The sequence below is a fragment of the Gossypium arboreum genome, chromosome 12, assembly GCF_025698485.1.
Source record: "Gossypium arboreum isolate Shixiya-1 chromosome 12, ASM2569848v2, whole genome shotgun sequence".
Taxonomy (NCBI): domain Eukaryota; kingdom Viridiplantae; phylum Streptophyta; class Magnoliopsida; order Malvales; family Malvaceae; genus Gossypium; species Gossypium arboreum.
In genome coordinates this window covers 95,530,659-95,556,498 of record NC_069081.1, presented here as the reverse complement: position 1 = coordinate 95,556,498, position 25,840 = coordinate 95,530,659, and the positions used below count along the sequence as shown (strand labels likewise).

The 25,840-nt window shown below is 30.7% G+C and overlaps 1 protein-coding gene and 2 long non-coding RNA genes across 3 annotated transcripts; 2 read left to right on the top strand and 1 right to left on the bottom strand.

Annotated features, from left to right (window-relative positions):
- The first annotated feature begins 7,662 nt into the window (after nucleotides 1-7,662).
- LOC128285298 (uncharacterized) lies at nucleotides 7,663-8,478 on the top strand. Its single transcript, XR_008275771.1, has 3 exons — nucleotides 7,663-7,722; nucleotides 8,200-8,264; nucleotides 8,356-8,478. It is a non-coding gene; the product is annotated as an uncharacterized LOC128285298 (long non-coding RNA).
- Nucleotides 8,479-16,436: 7,958 nt separating this feature from the next.
- On the top strand, nucleotides 16,437-19,486 carry LOC128285297 (uncharacterized). Its single transcript, XM_053022700.1, has 6 exons — nucleotides 16,437-16,485; nucleotides 16,571-16,731; nucleotides 17,733-17,977; nucleotides 18,084-18,553; nucleotides 18,646-18,753; nucleotides 18,849-19,486. Exons 2-4 carry the CDS (start codon nucleotides 16,575-16,577, stop codon nucleotides 18,357-18,359), a joined length of 678 nt encoding a protein of 225 aa, XP_052878660.1. The 5' UTR covers nucleotides 16,437-16,485; nucleotides 16,571-16,574; the 3' UTR covers nucleotides 18,360-18,553; nucleotides 18,646-18,753; nucleotides 18,849-19,486.
- Nucleotides 19,487-24,476: 4,990 nt separating this feature from the next.
- Nucleotides 24,477-24,879, bottom strand: LOC128285296 (uncharacterized). The gene is made up of 2 exons (XR_008275770.1): nucleotides 24,786-24,879; nucleotides 24,477-24,695 (listed from the first exon to the last, which is right to left on the bottom strand). It is a non-coding gene; the product is annotated as an uncharacterized LOC128285296 (long non-coding RNA).
- Between the last annotated feature and the right edge of the window lie 961 nt (nucleotides 24,880-25,840).

Below are 25,840 nucleotides of genomic sequence, written 5' to 3'. Positions count from 1 at the left end.
CTTTTTTTTTTCCCCTCAAACTAGGATGAAAACCACACTAAAACAAATATTGTTAGGAGTAAAAATTTAACAAGAAATGGGCAACAGCCTAATGGTTAAGCATTAGTCCCCCTAAGTGACCTATACTTGAGCCTCATTTCCCCCTTCCATATTTATTTTTCAATCCAACCAATTTTGGATAAATTGCCCAAACCACCCCCTAAGGTACCCAAACCCTAGATATTTAATCCAAAATTTCCCAATAGAACTTGTATTTTGTTTTCTCTTCAAATCCAAATAGGATTTTCTTTTTTCTCTCCCTATTTTTTCTCCATTTTCTTTTCTTTTCTTTCCTCTCCTTTCACATAAAATTTTACATCTGTTGTTGTTGAATATTTTCGCTTTCTAGAAGTAATCATTCCTTGTTACTCATTTTTCTACTGGATTTGTAATTGCCATTAATAATGTTCTCAATCTTTACCAAAAATAGGTAAGGATGTCTCAATTTCGATGATTGATCTCGAATCTTTATAGAATTTTTATCTTATGCTAACCTTATGATTAATTAAACGATCTTTCACGAATCTTGCCAAAAGTCATTCGATAAGCTTGTCAAATCTTGAACCAATCGTTAACTCGTGTATAAATGTCGTTTGAAGGACCTATTTTAGGTGCATCAGATTAGATTAGATCGTGAGGAATGTCAATCGAACTCTCGGTGAAATGTGTGTGTGTTCTTTTACAAGTGAATTGGGGAAAATCGTGTCTAGGAATAAGGCCACATAGTCTCTAACACAGGCGTGTGGACCACACGGCCCCTCACACGGTCATGTGCTATGCAAACCTTTGGTTAGTTCGAATTTCACACGACCAAAACCTGTCACACAATCGTGTCCCTCCTGTAGGTTGATTTCTGCAATTGCCACATGACCACAGTTTGTTACATGTTCTAGCCATATGATTGTGTGACTCCTACTTTATAGTTTCACCCAGAATTTTGTAAATTGTTCAGTTTAGTCCATATGTGATCCTCGAACTGTTTTATAAACTTTATTTACTCGATTGACATGCTAGAATTTGTGAATTGATTGTTCAATTGCTACTATAGAATGATGATAATATGAATAATAGCTATCTATTGTCACAGCCTTTCTGATGAATTGATACTATTATACTTACCATTGTATTACTGATTGCATGCCTACTTGTCACCTTGTCTTTTTGATGAATTGATACTGTTTACTTACCATTCTATTCTTGATTGCATGCCTCTTGTTACCTTTGAACCTGAATACAAGTTAAGTATTTCTATTGCTACTGTTGAACCAGATACATGTTAAGCATGTCTACTACTACTGTTGAACTAAATATATGTTAAAACATGTCTCTTGTTTTATGTATTGTACTGTTACTAACATGTCATACTGTATTGCATGGGGTGAGACGATTGAAATTAATAAGTATTAGCAATTTAATAATTTACAAACACTGGTGGTTTATCCACAAGCTTACTGGCAACGTATTAACTTGCAAACACAGGTGGTTCATTCACAAACTTAGTGGCAACTTTTATCTACAAACACATTGTGTATTCACAACCTACTGGCAACATATTAACCTGTAAACATAGGTGGTTCATCCACAAACTAGAGTGTCCGAGTTAAAGAGTTTTGGGGAACTCTTACTATGAAATGTAACGGTAGGGTAATACCTTTTTACTATTAAACTGAACTTGCATTGCATTGACACTTACAAGCATGCTCGAATGAGCTGTCAACCATTACCATAATATACAAATGCTATTGTACTAAAAGTTTTTTATTATGTATGCTTGAGTTATTATGCTGCATTGATTTTCTTGTGATGTAACTCACACTGAGCTTCATAGCTCACTTCCTTTTTATTTTCATCTGTATAGATAACTCACCAGGTCAGGACACAAACACGACATACGGAGGGCTCAAAATCATTTTATTTACATAAAAGTATTATTAAACTTATTTTTTTATAATTCCTGTTATTTCAGAATTGTATTATTTTATTTATATTGTGGCATGGGACTTATGTTTAGAATTTAATTAACATGCATGATTTTTAATTTGAATTTAGAATATTGAACATGGAATTGAATTTGGTTATACATTAAATAATTATGATTTAAATTAATTAGAACTAAATTAATTATCACTTTTCCATTGCTAGGTTATAACTAAATCCTAAGTAATAAATAAATTAGGAATTTGCTAAGTTTTCAAACGTAATCACCGTTACAAGAAAAATGTTAAACTTAATCGGTTTTATTAATTCATGAGTTTTTCGAAAATAGACTAAGTTTTCTTTTAAGATAAAAATGTTTTTAAAATGACTATTTTATAAACATCGTTAGCTTACCAAGACATTTCGTGGTTAATGTAATCTTTCAATTCGGCCTAACGTCTAGCAAGTGTTATGGAGGTTACAACGATACGATTTCCTAGACTTGAAATGTTCGAAAATGACTTGAATGAACCGTCTTGAATAGGTTCAAATGATTGTGGAAACCTTGACCAGTAGCAGTCTTAGCTAAAGAACCTTAGCTATATGAAAACTAAGGCCCATTTAACACTTGGACTCGCTAGTACCTTGATATAAAGGATATCGCCACATTAGGGATAAGAAACGGAGTGATAAGATAAATTGGTGAATGCCACAAACCTTACGGCTTGATAAGTTCGGAAGTTCAATTAAGAACCGAGAGAGAAATTCTCACAATTAATTTTTATATTCAAAAGATGATTACCTTAGAATTGACAAGTTTCAAATTATTTATAGACTCTTAGAAAGTTATAGCCACATTCGACCATAATGATGTTCACACATAGAATTAAAATTCATTCATGCATAATGTTGATTCATTAAACACATGAAGGGTTACATTCCTCCCTTTTGGATGTTCATGAATGTTCATCCCTTGTGATTGTATGTATTTGGATGTTCATGCATGTCTTTAAATGTGAATAGGCAATTCGTCCCCCATTTGAAGTGCATGAATGAGTAGATTCATTCCTTTGAGAAGATTCATGTATGAGCACAATTAATGCTGCTATTTTAATGTAGAACTTTTCCTTTTGCCATGCATGCATGTATAGATGAAATGTATACTTCATTTATCTTGCAATTAAGGCATTTGCATGTGCATGAATGTTGAGTGAAGAGTCAAATTCGTTCCCCAAATTGGTGCATACATAGTTGAGGTTCATTGTGTGTATTTTTGGAGCTTCACCTCCCTTGGATGTGCATGCATGTGAGCCATTTATGAGTGCAATCAAATAGTCATATTAAACTCCCCTCCTTGCCACCATCCATGTATGTGAAGGATTCCTTGAATTTAGCCATTCATTAAATGCATGTATCCATGTATCTAGTCCACCCATACGAACGATCACATGAACTAAAAGTAATGGCATGTATTTTAAAGTTCCATGAACATAATTGTGCTTGCATTTGACTTTAATGAAGATGCTTGATGAGTCTTGAAGTGGCTAGCTGAACAGTCCCTATAACACATATAAATAGGTGTTAGATTATTTCAAACAATTACGCATGAATCAGCACAAAGGCTATTTAACATGACGCTTTAACAACATGACAAACTAGATTAATACTAGACTTTCAACATGACTAAACGACATACTCAACTAATAAAATAATCAAACAAACCCAATTGACAACAACTTAAACAAAACGAAATAAAACATGGAACAACTTAACACATAATCAAAACATAAGGTATAAGTAAATCCGTGAATTAAGTTATTCTTCTCTTTTTTTCGATAAAATCAATTAAGTTATTCTTCTCTTTTTTTCTATTCATATGCATCATTAAATTGAAAAATACACTCAAACATTTCTTTTGATTGTTAACTTTAACGGTTGATCGTTAAAATATAATAATTTTATTTTATTTTATTATGATTGTGTCATGTGAAAAAAAAATGATATTTTATTTTAAATATTTAGAAAAATAATATTTTATTTTAAAATTGTTTAAAAATCATAAAATTTTCAAAAATTAATACAAATCATAAAAACTATAAGATATAAAAACTTAAAAATATATAGAAATTTATTAAAATTAATAAATAATTATAGTATTTCAATTTTATGAAATTTTCTATAATTTTCAATATTTTTATGATTTTATAATTTTATATTTTTTATCAAAATTAAAATAAAATATATATTTTTCTCTCACATGATATAAACGTAGCATGTCACGTGATAAATATAACTTAAAAAATAAATGAAACCGTTAAATGGGCTAATCAAATGTAATTCTTTTTGTTCAGAATTGCAATTGAGTGTAAAAATAGAGTACGAATTTAATTAATCCTTTTGAAAAAGTTTAAGTCATTTACGTACCCTAAGCCAATTTCATTAATCAAAAAGCCTAATCGATTCAATTTTCAAGTTGGAAGGTTTAGTTTGGTGCTTTTTTTCAAATGAACTTGATTAAATTTTTTTAACAAGTTCAAGGTTTTATTTTATTTTATTTTATTTTTAAGTCTTTTTAAATCCCTAACTTTTGATGAATGTATTGTTATTTACAAATTCAATTAGTTTAATAATAACTTAAAATAATAAATAATTTAAATAGTTTACTTTAATATGAATATAAAATATAAAATATAATTCAATATTTATCGATTTTATTTATTCTAATTTTATTTCGTTTTAATATACACACACTATATATTAAACATTTGACTGAGTTAATGTTATAATTTATAAGTCAATTAGATTATGATGAAAATATCATTATTTTATTCCAAAAAAAATCCTTATCTTACAAAATAAATTATATTATTCGAGAAATATTTTATCGTTTTATATATTTTCTATATAAAAAATATACACACAAAATAGATTTGAACTCAAGCCACCACTACAACAAAAGCGGTGCTAAGACGATAGTTATGGGGCAACACTTTTCTAAGTGTTGCGATAGATAACCAACATACATTTTCGCAACTTTTTGTATAAGGGTTGCGGTATGCATGCCTAAAGCAACGCTTAAATAAGAGTTGGCTTTGTCTAGTCCTAAGACGACATTTATGAGGCAACACTTTTCTAAGTGTTGCGATAGACCGCCAACATACGCTTTCGGCAACTCTTTGTATAAGGGTTGGGATAAGCATGTCTAAAGCAACGCTTAAATAAGAGTTGGTGTTGTGTAGTCCTAAGACGACACTTTTGGGGCAACACTTTCCTAAGTGTTGGAATATACTACGCTTTCGCCAACTATTTGTATAAGGGTTGCGATATGTATGCCTATGGCAACACTTGAATAAGAGTTAGCATTTGTGTAGTCATAAGACGACACTTTTGTGGTGACACTTTCCTAAGTGTTGGGATAAACTATGCTTTGGCAACTCTTTGTATAAGGGTTGCGATATGTATGCCTATGACAACGCTTGAATAAGAGTTAGCATTTGTGTAGTCATAAGACGACACTTTTGTGGTGACACTTTCCTAAGTGTTGGGATAAACTATGCTTTGGCAACTCTTTGTATAAGGGTTGCGATATGTATGCCTACGGCAACGCTTGCATAAGAGTTGGAGTTTGTGTAGTCCTAAGATGACACTTTTGTGGCGACACTTTCCTAAGTGTTGCATAGACTACTCTTTCGTCAACTCTTTATATAAGGGTTGGGATATGTATGCCTAAGGCAATGCTTGAATAAGAGTTGGTTTTTGTGTAGTCCTAAGACGACACTTTTGTGGTGACACTTTCCTAAGTGTTGCGATAAACTGCGCTTTCGGCAACTCTTTGTATAAGGGTTGCGATATGTATGCCTAAGGCAACGCTTGAGCAAGAGTTGGCTTTTGTCTAGTCCTAAGACTACAGTTTTGGGGCGGCACTTTCCTAAGTGTTCAGATAGACTTGTCAACATATGCGTTGGCCAACTCTTTGTACAAAGGTGTAACATTCCAAATTACTTAATTCGGCTTTTTTGAGTACGAGTACGAAAAATTTGAATTTAAAATATGAATATTCTTAAAATTTTAAAATATCATCAGTTTGTGAATATATTATATATATATTCAAATTAAAAATAACTTAGCCAGTATGAATAAGGTTTTTAATAAAAATGCGAAAAAAATCAATTTAGGTTAGGGTTTAAGGTTTAGTGTTTAGAGTTTAAGATTTTAGTTTTTAGAGTTTAGGGTTTAGGGTTTTTTAACATAAGTGTTTCAAAAATTATATTATATATATATTTAAAAATTTTAATCATAAATAAGATAAATATAAATTATTATTTTCAAAAATAAAATATCAAAATGAGATAAATCCCAAAAGCATACATATGAACAATGGTTTAATATGCAATTGAATATATGAACTTTAATTTGATTCAGGTCTTGTAAATTATTAACAAAATTATTTATATAACATAATTTTATATTTAGATAATGCATACATAAATATTTCAACCACAATTAGAATTTCCTATCGAAAAAGAATAATATTGAAAAAGAAATCTTTTCGACAATACTAGACCATGCTATACCCATTTATCAATTTAATTCCTAAAAGAGTTGATCATGATAAATTTTAACTCTCAATGTTTATTTTTTATCAATTTGATTCTTACTTTTTGAACTAAATTTGAGATTCGAATTTTTAAAAATGTTAAATCTCAACTTTAATAGAAATTTAACTACAAAATTAATTTTTAATGATATTGATGTGAAAACCTACAAGGTAATAATCCGCATGACATGGTATTATTTCTTTTATATGTTAATTTAAAATTATAAAATCTTCAAAATATTTAAAATTAAAATTTAATATTTTAGTCCATATTTCTATCGAAAGTTCAATATTCAAAAAATTATAAAATAAAAATAGAAAAATATATGTTAAAAATGAAAAAAATTAAAACAAAACTTTTCAAGATATCTGGTAGCTTTTATTTTCACCCCTCCTTAAATCTCCAATTTTCCCATTTTATTTTCCCCAAATGTCCTTCCCGAAATCCTAAAATTTTCCCCAATCCTCTGCATCAAAGTGTCTTGCATCTTCGTCATTACGCCTCTCTGCATCTCAGAACGACCGAAAGTCGTAGTATTGAAAAATCTAGTTTTGTGACTTCGTTTTGTAAACGATGTCGTAAATATTTTATTAAATATTTATTGAGTTATGTTGTAAGTAAATTGAATTTTGATTAGATAATTTCGTTACTTTAGTGCTCAATTTAAGTATAGGGACTAAATCATATAAGTGGTAAAAGCTAAATTATAACTAAGAGATTTATCTAATAAATAAACCATTATAGTTTAATAAAGAGTTCAATTAAAGAAAGTAAAATATTTTTGAATAATAAATAATTAGTAAAAAAAGACTTAAATGATGGTGACATGGCATGGGATTAGTGGTCAATAGGTAAAGTTACCATGAATCTTACCCACAAAAAACCACTTATTCTCACTCCAAACTCTGTTGGCCAAAGCAAACCTATTGCATCTGCCGTCCACTGCCTGCCCAGCCACTGGTGCATCTGTTGTCCACCGCCTGCCCAAGCCACGGGTGCATTTGCTGTCCACTGCCTGCCTTAGCCACCGGTGCATCTGCCGTCCACCACCGCTCCACCATCTTGGTAAAGCACGCCTTCTGATTCCATGCATGAAATCCCCAATCCTGTAGTGGTAGAACCTGGTGAATCAGTTTCAACTTGTTGAGATTTGTCTCAATCTTCATGGGTATGTATGATTGATTTGGCTTTGTGTTAAATGATGAATTAAGTCGATTTCCTTTAATCTACAATTTATATATTTTTAAGGTCAGGGAACGATTTTCAATTAGTTGAACACTTGGCTGTTTTCATTTAATCTACAGTTGATATATATTTAGGGCCACTTTCCTTGTACAAGTGCGGTTTTGGAATTCTATTTTTGTTTCAGTAATATCAGCAGTATTGACACTGTTTTTCTGATTTTCCTTGTTATACCATGGTGATGGGTTTGGTTTAGTAGGCCTGCCCTTTTAGGATTTGCAACATGATAAAATTGAAGAAGATCACAGTAAAACAAGGGTAAATTTGAAGTGCATAGATTGGCATTGCTCTGGCCAACGAATTCTGATAGAGAGAACATTTGTTATTTAGGAGATTAATTTAAGTCATGGTTTTACGATTCTCGAACTTCATGATTTGAAACAGAGTACTGTTTGAATTGCAGGGAATAACATTGAAACTAAAACTTGGTTGAAAGTTGCCCTTCTTGGACCAAGTGGTGGTGGAAAAGTAACATCATCATCCCTTACCCTATTCTGTTTTCCATTTTCTCTGTTGGTGGATTTTAATAGTTGATGTCCTAAATTTCTTATCATTGCAGACCACGATTGCAAACTTAATTGAGAGATGTTACGATCCTTTGAAGGGAGAGGTTTTGTTAAATGGAGTTCCTTTAGTGGAAATATCTCATGAATATCTTCACAAAAAGTTAATATAAAAAAAAAAAAACTTCACCTCATGGATATCACCCCTAATTATGGTACATAAAACTTTTAACTTCATTTCTCGCTTGGATAAGTTTGGGAGCTCAAGAAACAGCAAGGTATATGCCTTACTCTTGCATTTTTTTTAAAATTTATTAAAGTTTCTTTTCCTTATTTTATTTCTTCTTTTGCCAACTCATTATTGTCTATTACCTTGGAAGCCAATAGACTAAACATAGTTTTATTAATGATTTTCATAATTAATTTATTAAACCAGCTTGCCACCTCTAATTTAGGCCACCCTTTTAATATAACAGTAGTGCATTTATTTATCTGCTTTGTTTACAGTTTCTCACTTGGCACGTAGATTTTGTCATTTCAAACTAGAATGGAATGAATATATGGTTTAAACTTTATATCGGCCATTGAATGGAAATGTGTAAAGCAGTTATTTAAATTGTATAATTTCACCTTTCTGTATTAATGTTCTAGATACAATAATCGCATTAAATTATCTATGGCTTTCACAAATACTTGATCATTTTGATGCCCTAAGATTTCTTTAACACCCTTATTCTTCTTGCCTTTCTGGAATGCAGGTAAGTATAGTCAGCCAGTATTAAAGGGATTCTTCCATGGTCAAACCGACAAGCAGCTCTTTAAGAAAAATGTTCTTATAGTTACTTATGAAGATGTCAACCCTTACATAGATAGGATTGTTAGTGGGGAGACATCAGATATCCTTTTAACAAAACCCATTACAGGATTCTTTCTAAGGCATGGATGAATTTGTTTCTTTGGTTCTGTGTGTTTTGGGGCATTGTTTGCTTCCTTCTAATAGTTCTATCATTTGTTTGATCAAATGCAGCGTTGGGACTTGAGCAGAAGCCAAAGTCGATGCTTGTCATTGCTCAAGTTGCTAAGAAGTGGGAATTATTTCGTGGCTTGTACGAGTCTCCTGTGATAAAGTAAGGAACCCATCCCTATTTTATTCTAGTTTTTCTTTCACTACTTGTGAAATCACTGCTGTTTACTTATTCATCAATTAATGGCCTGAACAAAACCATGCATATATAATCGGATCGTAGTTAAACTAGGAAAAATCCACTTATACCTAAAAAGTTTTATACTCTTTTGTATAATCACCACTCGAACTTAGTTTCATGAAATGTCATTCTCATACAGATCAAATTAATTTGTTGTCTTCATGGTGTGTTAATATCAACGACTTAATCAAATTCCATGAGTTTTTTTTTGAAATTAATTAAACCATAATAAATTTAAGTGTATTTCTAGAACAATAGAAATGTCTGGTCATTTAAAAAAAAAGAGCAAATATAATGCAGTATTCGTGGCCATTTTCAATTCAAGAAGTAATTTTAATGACATTATTGATAATTATAATTAATAATAATTTTCCAAAAAAAAAATTCAAAGCTATAGTTATCTAGAAGGCCGCTAATTTTCATTCGAGAAAAAAATATAAATAAGTTGTAATCTTCACTAGAAAATTTATCTAGCGTTTAAGGCGCTTTATATATTTATGTCAGTATTTATTTTATTTTTTGTAATTTAATTATTTTTTATTTCATGTTTGTATTATATCTAGAAACCATAATTCATGTGAAAATAAAATAATAAAAGTGATAAAAATGATTAAAACGGTTAACATAGATGTGGAACGTATTGCTGACTTCAAAATTTTGCTTTGACGTATCTAATTGATTTGTTCTTTAAGTCACCCCCCTTTCGTTTGATATATGTGATATTGGATTTACGAATCTGATATAACTAAAAGGTTAGTAAACCTTTTCTTTTCCTTTTTTTTTCCCTTTTTTTAAAATTTAGGTTTAATTTTTTCTATCATTGGAGTTTGGAATATTTTATTTATAAGAATTTAGATATTATTTATCATTTGTCATCAAGATAAATTTTATTTTTTTTAATATTTAAACTTGTTATTTTATTTCTGGATTAGGTAGTTTTGGTTGCTATTAGTTCACCAGAAAGTTCATCTCTTTCACACATGAACCTTAGGATTAGGCATTAATAGATACTCTGTTTTAATATTAATTACTTTAACAGATGGTTGATAAAAGTTGGATGGATGCTCCAAGATTTAGCACCAATCACCTAGTTGGAATAGAAAGATTTCTATCATTTGCAATTGAAAAATCAGTTTTTAACGGAAAAATATATTGTTCGTGCTATCGTTGCAATAATAGGATATTGCACGAACCACATATTGTAGGTGAGCATATTCGTCTTCATGGTATAATAAAAGAATACAAGCATTGGATTTTTCATGGAGAATCCATTGAAAGAACATCGGTGCAAACCGACCAAACAGTGAGAACTTCTCCATCAATTTGTACGCAATCACAAGACAACGAAGCCGATTTAAGAGATCTCATAACGGATGCTCTAGGTATCAACATCCCAACTCTTAATGAGAGTTTTGATGGAGTTTCAAGCGAGTTTCAGAATAATGGTCGGGAGGATGATTTTAATGAGGCCCAAAGGACTACAGAGAGAGCAACTACTCTTTTAGATGATTGTGATATTCTGCTCTATCCTGGTTGTGTCAAGTTTTCATGCGTCTCATTCCTACTTCAGCTTTACCACTTTAAAGCACTTTTTGGATGGTCAGCAAAATCTTTGACATGTTTATTGGAGTTTTAAATGAGGCATTTCAGATGGAAACACAATTCGACTACATATTATGAAGCGAAGAAAAGATTTCGCACTAAATCTTGGGTATGTGAAGATTGACGCCTGCCCGAATGATTGTATGTTATACTGGGGCGATGCTAGTAAAAAGATCAGTTATGATGTCTGTAAAAGTTCAAGGTGGCAATCTTTTAATGAGTTGGATGTAGATGAACAAGTTGATGATAATTGTCGTCGTCCTAAGCACCGCCAAGGTATTACGGTACTTTCCTTTGATTCCTAGACTTAAAAGATTATTTCAATCCTCTAAGACATCACAATCCATGAGATGGCATAAAGAAGGACGAACCAAAGATGGTATATTGAGACATCTAGCCGATGGTTCTGTTTGGGATGCGTTTGATAAGAGGTTTCCTGATTTTGCATCTGATCCTCGTAATGTTAGGCTAGGTTTGGCCAGCAACGGATTCAATCCATTATGAACAATGAGTACAAGTCACAGTACACGGCTCGTACTTCTTATTCCTTATAATTTAGAACCTTGGGCATGCATGAAACAATCATCAATGATACTGTCAATGGTTATCCCTGGTGAAAAAGGACCTGGCAACGACATTGATGTCTACATGCAACCTTTAATTAAAGGGTTGAAGCAATTGTGGACAGGAATTGATGCTTTTAATTCATCAGCTTCTGAATCTTTCATTTTACGGGCTTGTCTTATTTGGACAATCAATGATTTCCCAACTTACGCCAATCTTTCAGGGTGGAGTACAAAAGGTCGGGTTGCTTGCCAAATTTGTGCTGAAAAAACTGAATCTCGATGGCTACGGTATGGTCGAAAGTTACATTATATGGGTCATCGTCGATGGTTATCAACTGAACACCCATTTCGAAAACAAAGTCGTGAATTGATGGCACTATAGAGTATGGGGTAGCTCCTATACCACGATCCGGGAAGATATCTTAAGGGAAGTTGAAGGTGTCAATTTCATTTATAGAAAAACTCGAAGAGGGATAGAGAAGAACTAGATGAAGGGTTGGTAGAACTTGATGTAGACGAGGGGTGTGATTTGTTTAACAACTTTGAAGAATTGGTGGTAGAAGGAGATGAAGCAAATCTCATAAATCAAGACGAAACTTTATGGAAGAAGAGGAGCATATTTTTCAACTTGCCTTATTGGCGTTACAATCTTCTTCGACATAACTTGGATGTCATGCACATTGAGAAGAACGTATGTGACAATGTCGTTGGCACCCTTCTTAATCTCTCACGTGGTGGTAAAGATAATATCAAAGCACGCAAAGACCTACAAGATATGGACATCCGAAGTTATCTTCATCCAAAATGAGAAATGGGAAAGAGCACCTTTCGCAAGTGTGTTACACTCTTGCATCAAAGGAAAGAGATATTTTTCTTTCCATTGTGAAGAACTTGAAGGTACCCGATGGTTATGCATCAAACATATCTCGATGCGTGAATTTGAAAGAGCACAAGTTGAGCAACCTTAAAAGTCATGACGGTCACATTCTTATGCAAGATTTGCTTCCTATATGCTTAAGAGGAGTTGTAGAAAAGAAGGTGCTAAGTGTTATTACAAATCTATCAGATTTCTTCAAGAGATTATGTGTAAAAAGTCTTGATCCACAAGAACTTGATCAACTCCAAATACAAGTTATATTAACACTTTGTGAAATAGAAAATATTTCCTCCAAGTTTCTTCACAATCATGTTTCATTTGATTATTCATTTGCCGATGGAGGCTAAGCTTGGTGGACCTGTTCAATACTGGTGGATGTACCCGATCGAAAGGTATATGAGATATATCAAAAAAATTTCACAATATTTTATTTTTATTATTTTAATATAGAATATAATAAGTATGTAAAAATAAATGTATGTGATGTAGGTATCTTATAGGATTGAAAGCTTCGGTGCGAAATAGAGCTTATCCCAAAGGTTCCATTACTGAAGGGTACATAGTTTCAAAATGTCTTACATTTTGCTCCCGTTATTTTTCTGATGTTGAGGCTATATTTTCCCGTCCTCCAAGGAATGATGGGAATATTCAAAAACGGTACATTTTCTCTTCTGGAGGATGTCTAGTTAGCACCATGGACACGAAGATATTGGATGCAAAAAGTCTTGCACAAGCAAACCGCTATGTTTTATTGCACAGCGATAAGTTATCACCATATTGTCAATGAGTTTCCTGAGGAAAATCTTGTCATTCGAATCTTTTTCTTAACCAATAGACAAATAAAGTTATCACATAATTTGTATACTGAATATATTATAGGGAATTTTTAGAGTCTGAGCGAGCTGTTTATGGTGGTATTCAAATTAGTAAACGCACAGAAGACAAATAGTTAGTTGAAAAGTTCCCAAGATGGCTTTGTAAATGTAAATTGTCACTATTAAAATAATTTATCATATTATTTATGTAATGAGGAACATTGTAGAAATTTGATCATAGAATAAGAGTTAATTGATTTCCTACTATATGGTTAGATTCCAAAGATGGAAGTTGAACAAGTTGATCTTGATGTAATTGCTCCGCTCGAGGACCGCATAAGGTGGTTTACACATATGATGGGCTTATAATTAATGGTTTTAGGGTCCATACTAAAAACTTGAGCAACATCGTAAGACTCAAAATAGTGGCGTGATGGTTTTTTTGACGGGAGAAACTATTATGGAAATTGCATTGAAATTATTGAGCTAAACTATTATGAAAGGTTTTGGGTTATCATGCTTAGATGTGATTGGGTGAATATTAAATCTCCTAGGAGTATGAAGAAGGATGCAAATAGTTTTATTATGGTGAAATTTTTCGAGTTTATCCATACAGGAATCGTGATTTGGACGATCCATACATCGGCTTCTCAAGCGAAACAAGTATTTTATGTCGAGAATGGCAAGAGTGAAGGATGGCTCCATGTTATCCAAGTAAAACCAAGAGATTTGTTCAATCTAAGCGGTGAAACCCCATAGAAGATGATGAATATCCGATGTGATCATCAAATTGTGACTTAATAATTTTAGTTTTAATTTGAACAAGAACGATGTTTTGAAGTGCAAAGATTTAATGTAATTGACATTTTAATGCATTATAGCAGAATGAATGGCCCAAAAGAAAAGAGCACTTAAATGAAGATGACATTCATATTATTATATTAACATCTATGTATGTTCATTTTATATTTGAAGACATTTTATATTCATATTATACATACTTGCGACCTACATTACGATAATTGCTAACTGTTTTGGCATTTGGGGTTCCTCTTTGAAAATGGGAAGTCTACAGTTTATGTGTTTACTACATTAGACATTTGGTTTGAAAATATCAGAACCTTATTTAATCATTTTGAAACCTTTGGCGAGTCCACTTAAAGAGTTTATGCTTCTTATCAATTTATCTTTAGCTGTGAGTCAACCAGGAATGATATTTCTATGATGTCTATTTTTATATTTTAATTTCTTCCTACTTTTCTTCTTTTCTTATATATTCCCTTCATGATTTGATACGGATAACGTTACTAGTATTTTTCTTTTCCTCATCTCTAACATTTGCTGCTTCAGTCCCGTTCCAATGGAAAATTATTGATTGTCTAGTGTGTGACGGGACCTTCTTTCATTCCCTTCTCAAGGAAATGTATGATGTAGTAAATTGCTTCAATAAGTGTGCCCATAAATTGCCTTACCTACACCTTGCCCCGTATCTAATTTATAACTTAGACTTGTTTATTGTTTTAAGTTTTAACTTTGATTTAAACTTAAAAAATTTACTTGGATAGAAAAATTATACTTATTTGATATATAAGTCAGATTTGAGTTTTAAAAGTTTGTAATATATTTTATAATCTTAAAAATATATTAATTTGTGTATGTTTAAATTTAATAAAAGAAAAATAAATAAAGATAGCATTCATCTTCTTGTTTGTAAATAGGATTTTATTTCATGATTATTACCATTCTCATTTATATATGCTTGCAGTGTCACCTTAAAAGGGTTTGGTCAGGCAAGTTCATGACATTAGTGTGGCTACAAATGTGGCGGCAAGGGGATTAGATATCAATGATGTGCAGTTAATTATCCAGGTATATTTTTATTACGGCATGATATTTCAGATATTTATTTGCTGTATATATATATATATTTATTATTATATATTTACATTTAATTATATCTTAACTCGATAGTTTTTATAATAGCTTGGAGGATATGTGCTTTGAGCATGTTTACATATGAAATATCATCTATTTTAGAGATTGAGATTTATGAGTAATTTAGGTAATATATTAAAAATATTATTGTAATATTTATATTAGAGTTAGTCTTTATTCTAGGATGGTCACCTATTCTATTTTTAAAAAGTTATTTTTTATTATTTTACTACAATTTTAGAAAATTATGTTATCCATATGCGATCTCGATAGTAGAGTTTTTTTTTTTTAAGTTATGTTTGTAGAGTTTAATTATTTTTAATGTGTAATCATATATTAATATTACCTAATCTTTGTGTTTTTTAATTTTATTTTGATTAAGCATGACGATAGAGTAGATTGAAATTAAAAATTAAGTTATTCACCTTCATCGATATTTATATAGATGTCGATTTTTTTATAATTATTAATATCCCAACCTTATTTCACTTGAATTTTTATTAATTATTTTGAATATAGAATATTTTGAAGAATGAAAGTATAAAATGGGAAATAAGAGAAACCTAACGAGTATTGCTTTGACCAAAAGTGTACGCTTCACCAATTGACTCAACGAATAATTAAAAATAATAAATAAAAAGGAAGTAGATATGAGATATGAGATTAATTAGAGGAGATTAAGATTTGTGATCCTAATTTTGGTTGGATCGGACTTTTGCCAACTTGGGGATAAAAAAAGGTATATTTGGCTACAAAAGCTTGTAATATATTATTTGTTTAAGTTTGATGTGCTATTTGTTAATTTTAATTTATTTATAAAAATCAATTTTTAGGTTATTATTTTAAAAATTGAATAGAATATAAAATATTCAAATATTTTAAAAATTTAATAGAATATAAATTTGATGTGCTTTTTTTTGGGGGTGGGGCTTGATTTGGTCCACATTCTTATTTTGCTTGTTTTTTGGTCTATTTTTTGTTTGTTTTTGGGCTTGATTTGCGGACATTCTCCATATTGTTTTGCTTGGATTTTTGTTTTAATAAAATGCAGTAGACATTCTCGGCCTTTACTTTGAATTTGTTAGCCAAACCCTAAAAGGTAAAATAAAAGGTAAGTCTTGCTCCAAAGTTACAGTAGGTTTCAAGTTTCCCGAGAATTCCAAGTAGAAAATTCATATTTTTCCCGGTTTTTCCTCCTACCCAAAACCCATGAATTTTTCGGTGCTGTGTTGGGTGCTGTGTTGAAAACTCATTACCTCTTTGTTTTCTAGGAAAATGATTGGCAAAAGGAGACCATTAAAAGGTGTACGATTCTCTTCGAGGGGTTCTTCGACAGGTTCGAACACCTTAGGAAGTGCTGCTACCGATAGTCAAAGCACGGGAGATGAAACTCCAACTCAGTCAGTTGAAGAAGTACCTGCAAGTCCGACTGGTACCTCCATTTCCTTCTCACTTATTATTTCTCTGGTTTTAAACTAGTTTAATCCCTTTTGTTGGTATTTATGCTTTCTCTAGTTTTCATTTTCTTCACAATATACAAAGAAACAAAAAAATTTCGGCTTTAACTGTGTGTTTGGTTTTTTGCCCCACTGAACTTTCTATTTGTTACCATTTTGTCGTTGCTCTTCTTTTGCACTCTATTATTGTACGGATTTTATGTTTTGTTTTCTTTCCTTCATAGATTCCTTTTGTCTTCTGCTGCACTATAATTTTTCATAACTTCCGCACCATTTCTTTGCTTTGTTAAACATGATGGGTTTTTACATTTCCTCAATATCTTCTGCAGTTTTGATAATGTTCCTATAGCAGGTATGATAATTATGAGCCGTTTAATTTATCAGTAAATTACTCTGTTTATTACCATGGTGTCCTGTTTCTTCAACTATGTAAGATTGCTAAAATTTAGATTGCGGGTTAGAGGGTGGATTAAAGGTGAAAAAGGAATTTGGTGTTGATTACTAAAAATTTTGACATTATACAATTTTGATTTCAGATATGATATAAATCCATTTTTTTACTTTCTTACTTAGAATATTTCTTGCTTTTTAAATTTTCATTCATTTTTTATATGAGAATTTTATAAATTGAAAGCACAAGAAACAAAAATAAATGGAGTATTAGCGGATAAATATTTTTGAGAGTATGGTAAGTGTTTTTTGTCCCCAAAAATTTAAAGCATTTTATAGGCTTTTGTACAAAAATTAAATGGAGTATCAGTGGACAAAAATATTTTTGTCCATGATAAATATTATGTATTTGTTATGATAAATAAAATCTTTTATTAAGCTTTTATTTAATTAATATTGTTTTTTTTCTTTTTCTACCATATTCACAATTTGCTTTTGCTTTTGCATCGTATTTATTTTTTTACATTGATACATAATATTTTTTTTTCAATTTTCATATCTAAAATATAATTGTTACTTTGGACAGAGGCTACTAAGGGTACTAAGAGAAAGCAAGGGCCTACAAACATGAAAGATATATGGAATCTTCAACCTGAAACTCGTATAGTAGTAGAAGCCAACCAATATGGCCAGCCTATTGGGAAGGAAGCGTCCAAATTGGCTGAATTTCTCGGTACAATTGCAAGGACTGGTTCTATCTGTCCTTTGAATACAAAACAATTGAAACATCTTTCTAAATATGTGTTGGAAAACATATTAAGAATCGTTCATGTATGTAGTACATAATCATTTTCTAATTTAATGTATTGCAGTAATTTTGCATTATTTGAAATTGTATGTAATGAATGCTTGTTACATTGTTTTGTTATTTGTGTAGGAAAAGTTTGATCTCCAAGGTAAGGTGAAGGACTTTGACATCCTTTCACATGTTGGAAAACTCCAGAAGGAGTTTAAATCGACTTTGAAAACTAGATACTATAAAGAGATGGTCCAAGAAGGTCGATCGATTGAAGAAATATATGAAAACAATCCTTCTAGTGCGCATGATGATCGATGGAAGTGGCTAGTAGAGCGATGTGGAACACCACAAGTTGTGGTTTGCACTTTTATTAGATTAATTGTCTCATTTTTCCTACTTCCACTTACAGTATGATCAAAGTAGAGGATGTATAAATGCGTGATTTGTTGAATGAGGCATAATAAACTTAGCTTTCATATTACTCTCATATTTTTTCTCATTAATTTAAACAATAGGCACATTCAGAAAAGACGAAAGAATCTCGAACAAAGGTGCGTTATGCACATACTGCTGGTTGTACAGGATATGCGACCCTCAATGCACAGTTTGTAAGTATTACATATTAATCAATATGTAACTTATATTAATTATTCTGCACTCATTGGTGAATAGTGTTAACTATTGTTTTGTTGTATAATAGTCTGAGAAGGAAGGCTGTGAACCTTCACGTTTGGAGCAGTTTAGATTTCAATATTTGCGCAAAGATGGGAGTGGCAAATTGAGCAGTGAGGCAGTAGAACAAGTTTATGTAAGAAACAAATGGGTATTATTTATTTATTTATAATTATTTTGACATCAATTTTTTTAAAAAAAATAGAATTTTCTAATTAAAGATAACTGTAGGATGAAGCATGCAAGATGGTTGAAGACTCTATGCCAATACCTGAGAGTTCTTCCGCACCTCAAGATAATATTGCATTAGAAAACGAGGTCTATACACAAGTGTTTGGCCCTGACAAGGATGGAAAAATGTTGGGATATGGACGTGGGATGACCAAATCTAGGTTGTTTGGCTATGGGTCAGTTACCCAAGAAAGCCAAACTACATCGGCCATCACTACATTGATTGAAGAGATGAGCGCAAAACATGTCCAGCAAATACAAACAATTCAAGCCGAACAAGCAGTTCGAGAGAAAACTCTACTCGAGGAAGCAAAATCTCGATTTCGTATGGAGGCTACAGAGCGAGAAGCTCATTTGATAGCTGAGGCAGAAGAAAGATTTATGAAATTAACTGAAATTCGAGAGGCAAAGTTCATGAAAATGATGGATGCTCGTGAGAAAAAGTATAAGGCTCTCATCGATGAGTGTATGGCAAAGGGAATGTCAAGTAAGTCCAAGACTTTTCATAATAAGCATAGTAAGGTGACTATTTTATAACTAGATTGTCAATAAGTTTGTTAATGTTTTAATAGATATTGCTTGTTGTAATTGAATGCTATGTTCTTATTTGATGTCTTCATTGCTTGCTCAACTAATAATTAGTAGTGGATGTACTGATGAAAATTCTTTATTTAGCTTCAATTTATGGTTCTTTGGTTAATATTAAAATATTCTTTCCATGTGTTCATGTTGTTTCTCATCTAGCTTGTATAAATAGAAAATGTACATTGCTATTTTTTGCAGTTGAATTTCTGAGTAGCGGACTTGATGATAAAGCCTTCAGTTCGGATGATGACGAATGAGGCTTATTGCATATTATGTATTACATATATATATAGTGGTTGTGAATGCGGTTGTCTCATAATTTTTTGTGTCATGGGAATCAAGTTGACAACATGTTGCAATGTGTTGATTGCTTTTATTAGGATTTTGTATAATTTTTTGATGTCATGTGAAATAGGTTGACAACATGTTCGCAACTTGTCGACTACTTCTATTAGGATTTTGTATATAAATTACTAACTGCATTATTCAATGATAATTTTGTATTTATATTATCATTTCATGTTAATTAATTGTTCAATTAATATTGACTCAAACTTTTCCAAACCTAATACATACAAATTTGCTCATATTTTACCAAAATAGGCTCTTAAAAATCGGGGAAAACGTTGTAAAAAAATATCGGACATGAGACAAAGATCTATCCCAACCTTTTTAAGTGTACCTTAGACGGGTTTACCCTAACCATTTTAAGGTTGCTTTAGACGGGTTTATCCCAACTTTTTTTAAGTTGCCTTGGAAAAGGTCTATCGCAACCTTTTTAGGGTTGCTATAAATGGGTCTATCGCAAAATTTTTAACGTTGTCTTAGACAGGTCAATCGCAACCTTTTCTAAAAGTTTCCTTAAACAAGATCTATCGCAACCTTTTTAGGGTTACCTTAAACGAATCTATCACCAACCTTTTTAAGGTTGCTTTAGACAAGTCTATCCCAACCTTTTTTTAAGGTTGCCATAAACAAGGTCTATTGTAACATTTTTAAAATGTTTCCGTAGGCAGGCCTATCGCAACCTTTTTTCAAGGTTGCCGTAAACAAGATATACCACAACTTTTTTAAAAGGTTGCTGTAGATAAGGTTTATAGCAATTTTTATTAAGGGTTGCCGTAAACAAGGCTTCTCGCAACCTTTTTAAGGTTGTCGAAAACAAATCTATACCAATCTTTTTAACGTTGCTCTAAACGAGTCTATCGCAACCATTTTTAACAGTTGTCTTAAATTGGTCTATCGCAACCCTTTTATGGTTGTATTAAACGGGTCTATCGCAACCTTTTTCAAAGGTTGCCCTTAACTAGGTCTACCGCGACATTTTTTTAAGGTCGTCATTGACTAAGCCTTTCACAACGCTTCAATAAGGGTCGCCGTATGCTGACTTTTGGCAATGCTTTTTCCAAAGAGTCGTTGTGCCTACGCCAACGATACTAAAGACAACCTTTTTGGAAGCGTCGAGAGAAGCGTCGCGAGACCTATGCCAACCCTTTTTGCGTCATCTTAGGTCAAAAAAGTGTTACGATAGGGTTGTTTTGTTGTAGTGCACGATAATTTTCAACATTTATATTTTACTATCACACTAAAGTCTAATTTGTTTTTATATAAACTTTTATAAATATATTTATTACATAATTCTATCTTTCACCTACATTGTAGGTATCCCGTAATTTACTAATAATCAAAATATTTTCTTATGTTAGGATTAGTTAAAGGTTTAATTCATGATTTGACTTTTGAAGTATACTCATTTTTCCAATTTGATATCTAAACTTTTTTGGCCAAATTTGATACCTAAAGTATACTAACTTCCTAATTTGGTACATAAAGTATGCTTCCGTTATATTTTTTTAGTCCATTTTTTTGACGAATGTTTAAAAAAGTTGATAACCAATCACAAAGCGTCACGTGACATCTTTATGTAAAAAATAAATATTTTCTTTTATTACATGTATATACACATGTAAAAAATATAAAAAAATAAAAATAAAAATTCAAAAGAAATAGCCAAACGCACCCTAAAAGCGGAAGAAAGGGAGGGGGCAAAGCCCAAACCATATTCAACAATAAGTAAAGGAAAACAGTGAAAAGACAAAAAAAGAAAAGCACCCGACTATGGTTTTTTTTTTTGTTTTTTGTAAATTACGCTACAACAAAAATGACTTTACGCAATATTGTTATCTAAAGTAGTTATTAAACATTATGCAACAATTTATAAATGTTACATTTTATTATATTAAGCAACACAAAGACAACATTGTACTAATATTGTTGCTTAAAATTATATTGGTAATCACCATAAAGAAAATCGTAACATATTTTGAAATTTTAAAATAACAAAATTGTTGTTGCATAAAAATTTTATTTAGGCAACGGTTCATTTTATGAATTGTTGTTGCATAAAAGAAGTCTTGTAATTGTTTATAAATTTGAATTGATTCACCTAATTAATTATTAATTAATATGTACACAAAATTCAATTATATATTGATATATATATATATACATATACATATATGTATTAATTACTAAGCATTTAATTTTTGTTTTTGATAATTGGGGTAAAGATAAATTTATTAGGATTAAACCTAAACTCTCATGCTACAGCATAGATACTCTTGTCATTAAATAAAAAATTGATGGTATTAAGCACCTAATTATTGATATATAATAAACTCAACTATTTATTAATAAATATATACTTCTACATACATATATATATATATTCATTAGTTATTAATATAAAATAAGATGATCTATGTTTTATTAATTTACTTTATTGTTTAAAAGTTTAAAGTAAATAAATTTATTTATTATTTAAAAATTGAATTGTAAAATTAATTTTATAGGTTAAAATATAACATAGGCAACTGTACTCTTCACACATTCGAATTTAATTTCTATATTTTTATTTCTAAGAATTTAGTCCTTCCACTATTTAAATTTCAAAATTCTGGTCGAATTGTTAACATTGTTATTTTTTTGGTAAATTGATTAGTGTGACATTTTGAAATTAAAAAAAAAACTCATCGATAACAATGTAACTAAAAAATGACGTTGTGATAAACCTAAATTTTAAAAACAATATTAACAATGTTATCAATTGAATTTGAATTTTGAAAACTAAAAAGTAAAAGGACAAAATTCCTAGAAATAAAAGTATAAAGATTAAATTCTAAATTTATGAAAAGTATAAAACTTATGACATATTTTAACCTTTTTATATAATATATATATATGAGAAAATACTCATAATATATTTAGCTTTATCATGTGTAAAAATTAAAATAAATAAATGAATATTTTGACTTTAACATAAATAAGTCTCTAAGTAATTACTTGTCTTTTGAGCTTATTATTTTTAACTTGTATTTATTCCAACATAAATTAATATATTAGTTTTCCAATAAAATTATTGTTTCAAAAAATCAACTCTTTGAACCAATTTAAGTTTTAAAAATTTTGTGGATTGAATTTTAACTATGGATATTGTTGTTAATGTAGGGGATATAGGTTCGAGTGTATTAAAATTTATTATCCTCATATTTATGAGTTGAGAGAGGTATAAGTAGTTTTAAGCATTGTTTTTTTATTTTTCTTTTAGGACATAATTTTTTTTTTTTTTAAATATTTTGGAGTATGCCTTTAATAGAGAAATTACCTTTTAAAATGTTTGAACGTTTTTGGTGATTGATTTTACAGACTTGAGAAATTTTCTCCACAAAAGGTATGCCTTTTAGGTCACTCTGTTGTCTCTCTCTGTTTGCCGGTTGCTTTGATTGACTATTACGTGATTGAGGTTGGACTGGGGTGGATTTTAGCTTTATGTCAGTCGAATGTATCGTAAGCTAATGCAGAAGCCAACAGCTTGCTAATCAGTACAGGGAAGGTGGCAATTTCGCAAGGCCCGACTTGTTTTGAGATTATACAGTTCTATTGGTTTTGCCTGTTGGTATCCTGTTTCGAGCCTTGTCTATTATGGTTTTCTATGTGTTTGCTTTACTGCAGCTTTAGTCTTATTTGCTACATGTTGTAGATATGCTTTGGTGTCTTTTCTTGCTCGTGTTGTAACGTGGGCCTTGCTTTCTTTGGGGTGCTTGCAGATACTTCTTTTCATCAATAAAGCCTTCATTTACTGTTAGAAAAAAAGAAAAGCTTGATGAATAATTGTTGGGATTTTGGTTAGGGGTTCCTTGTTACCTTCATTTTACATATTTTCTATTTACAAACATGCATAAGTTATACTAGAAAGATCATTAAACAAAATAAGACAATTAATTACTTGTGCATGGGAGCTTCACGCAAAAACACAAAGATCTATGTTTAATGAAAGTTCGATCTCCAGTGATATTGGTAGTGCCTTAGATGGAATATCGGGTGGACATGTTACATCATCTTCAATTATGCATAACCCTTCTTAGGTATTATTTTATTTAGTTTAGAACTTGTAAAATGGATCGTGAGTATAATGTTTTTCTCATTTTTATTTTGACTTACATAATGATTTTAATTATTTTTTTTTAAAAAAAGTAATATTTGAATGGAGAGCATCATTTATGTGATTTTACGGAGTTTAATAGGTTTTTTCTTTTTGTTATCAGTAAAATTTTATTAAATATATTATTGAAATTATTTTTGTTTTAAATATTATTAAATGTGGTGTAAGTACTTTTGAATGTTTAAACATGTTTGAATTATTAATAGTTAATTGTAGTTGTTGCTTAAAGAAAAAGAAATTGTTGTTTAGAGTTTTAAAAAATGAGAGAAAAGTGTTGCAAAAGAGTTAATTTTTCAAATAAATGTTGTGCTTAATTATAAAAAATGTTACTTAAATTATCAATGGAAACATTAAACGAAAAAATATTGCTTTTGAGTTTAGATAACGACCATGTAATATCGTAATAAATATAAAAAGGTAATGGTTATTCTTTCAAATAGATATTACATTTAATTGTAGAAATTGTCATTTAAAACGATTTTTTTTTAAGGCAATGATTGCATATTTTTTTTTTGATAAACGTATATTAGAATAAATCGTCATTTAAAAAAAAGTAAAAGTATTGCTTTTGATTTTAGATAACGATCGCATAATGTTGCAATGACTATAAAAATAACTTAAAAACTGTCAAATCTTAATAACGTTGCCGAAGATGACCCAGAATTAAAAGTGAAAACCCCATAGCACCATCTGTGATGATCTCTCTTCCTCGTATACGTATCAACGTATGTACGTAGTCCAAAGGACGATGAGTTATATTCCTGCAATTCACCTTCCATTCTAACTTTAATCTAGCATGGAGAATGAACATGGGTCGGGGATATTAAAAGGAAAACACCATTTTTACTTACTTATGTATATACATTGATGAATTACAGGGATGATCAGAGCTTGCAAACGGAGGATAACAATGGTGAAGACAGCGGAGATAGGGTGAGTAACCCCAGTTGGAGAAGGGGAGCACGTGCAACAACGCACATACATATATATGTATTGAAGCCAAATGGGGATTAAGGCACTCTTTTGCACGTGCCCTGCTTCTCCAACAAGACCTATTCACCCCTTTAAAACATCCACACCATGAACAAGGTTTACAAAGCTCCTAAGATGAGATGTGAAAGACATGAATTCAAGGAACACTAGTATTTATAAGTGTAAGAGAAAGATATGGTGAGACAGAGCTTAGCTGCTTTTTTCTTCTTAATAATCGCAGAGGATATAAGAAGAGAAAGGCAAAAAAAAAAAAAAAAATGCCATAACCTGCAAATCCCCGAAAGTTATTAGTTGTTTTGAATCACTTATAAAAGATGATGTCAATAAATATAAAACAATAATAGGTAAAATTACCATCCATAATCCAATTGTATTTTATTCTTCTAATAGAAAATGTCAAATTAAAGAGTAAATTGATCTTTTTGTTAAAAATTAATATTGCTATTTTACTTTATGGAAGTTGTAGATTTAGTCCATATACTTTTTAAATTGGTCAATTTTAGTCTCTATACTTTTCAAAATTTGAAATTTTAGTCCTACTCCAAACAATAGTAGTTAAATTCAATTACTAGTCTTGTACTATGTGTGTAATTATAGATTTATTTCATATTCTCCCATTGGATCATTCTAACTCCCTATAATTTTCGAATTTTGAAATTTCTTTGTTAAGAAAAACGTCAATTGTTAATCCATTAACTAGACTTTTAGTGAATAATATGTGAAAATAACAAGCTAACATGACATTACATGTATGATAATATATTTGATGCATTAGATTTTGGAAATAGCAAAACTTAATTTAATGAATTTAACAATTATCGTTTAGTAAAAGGAGTAAACCCACAACTTTTGTAAAGTACAATATCTAATAGTAGAATTTAATCAAAATTCAATCCATTTCTACTATTAAAAA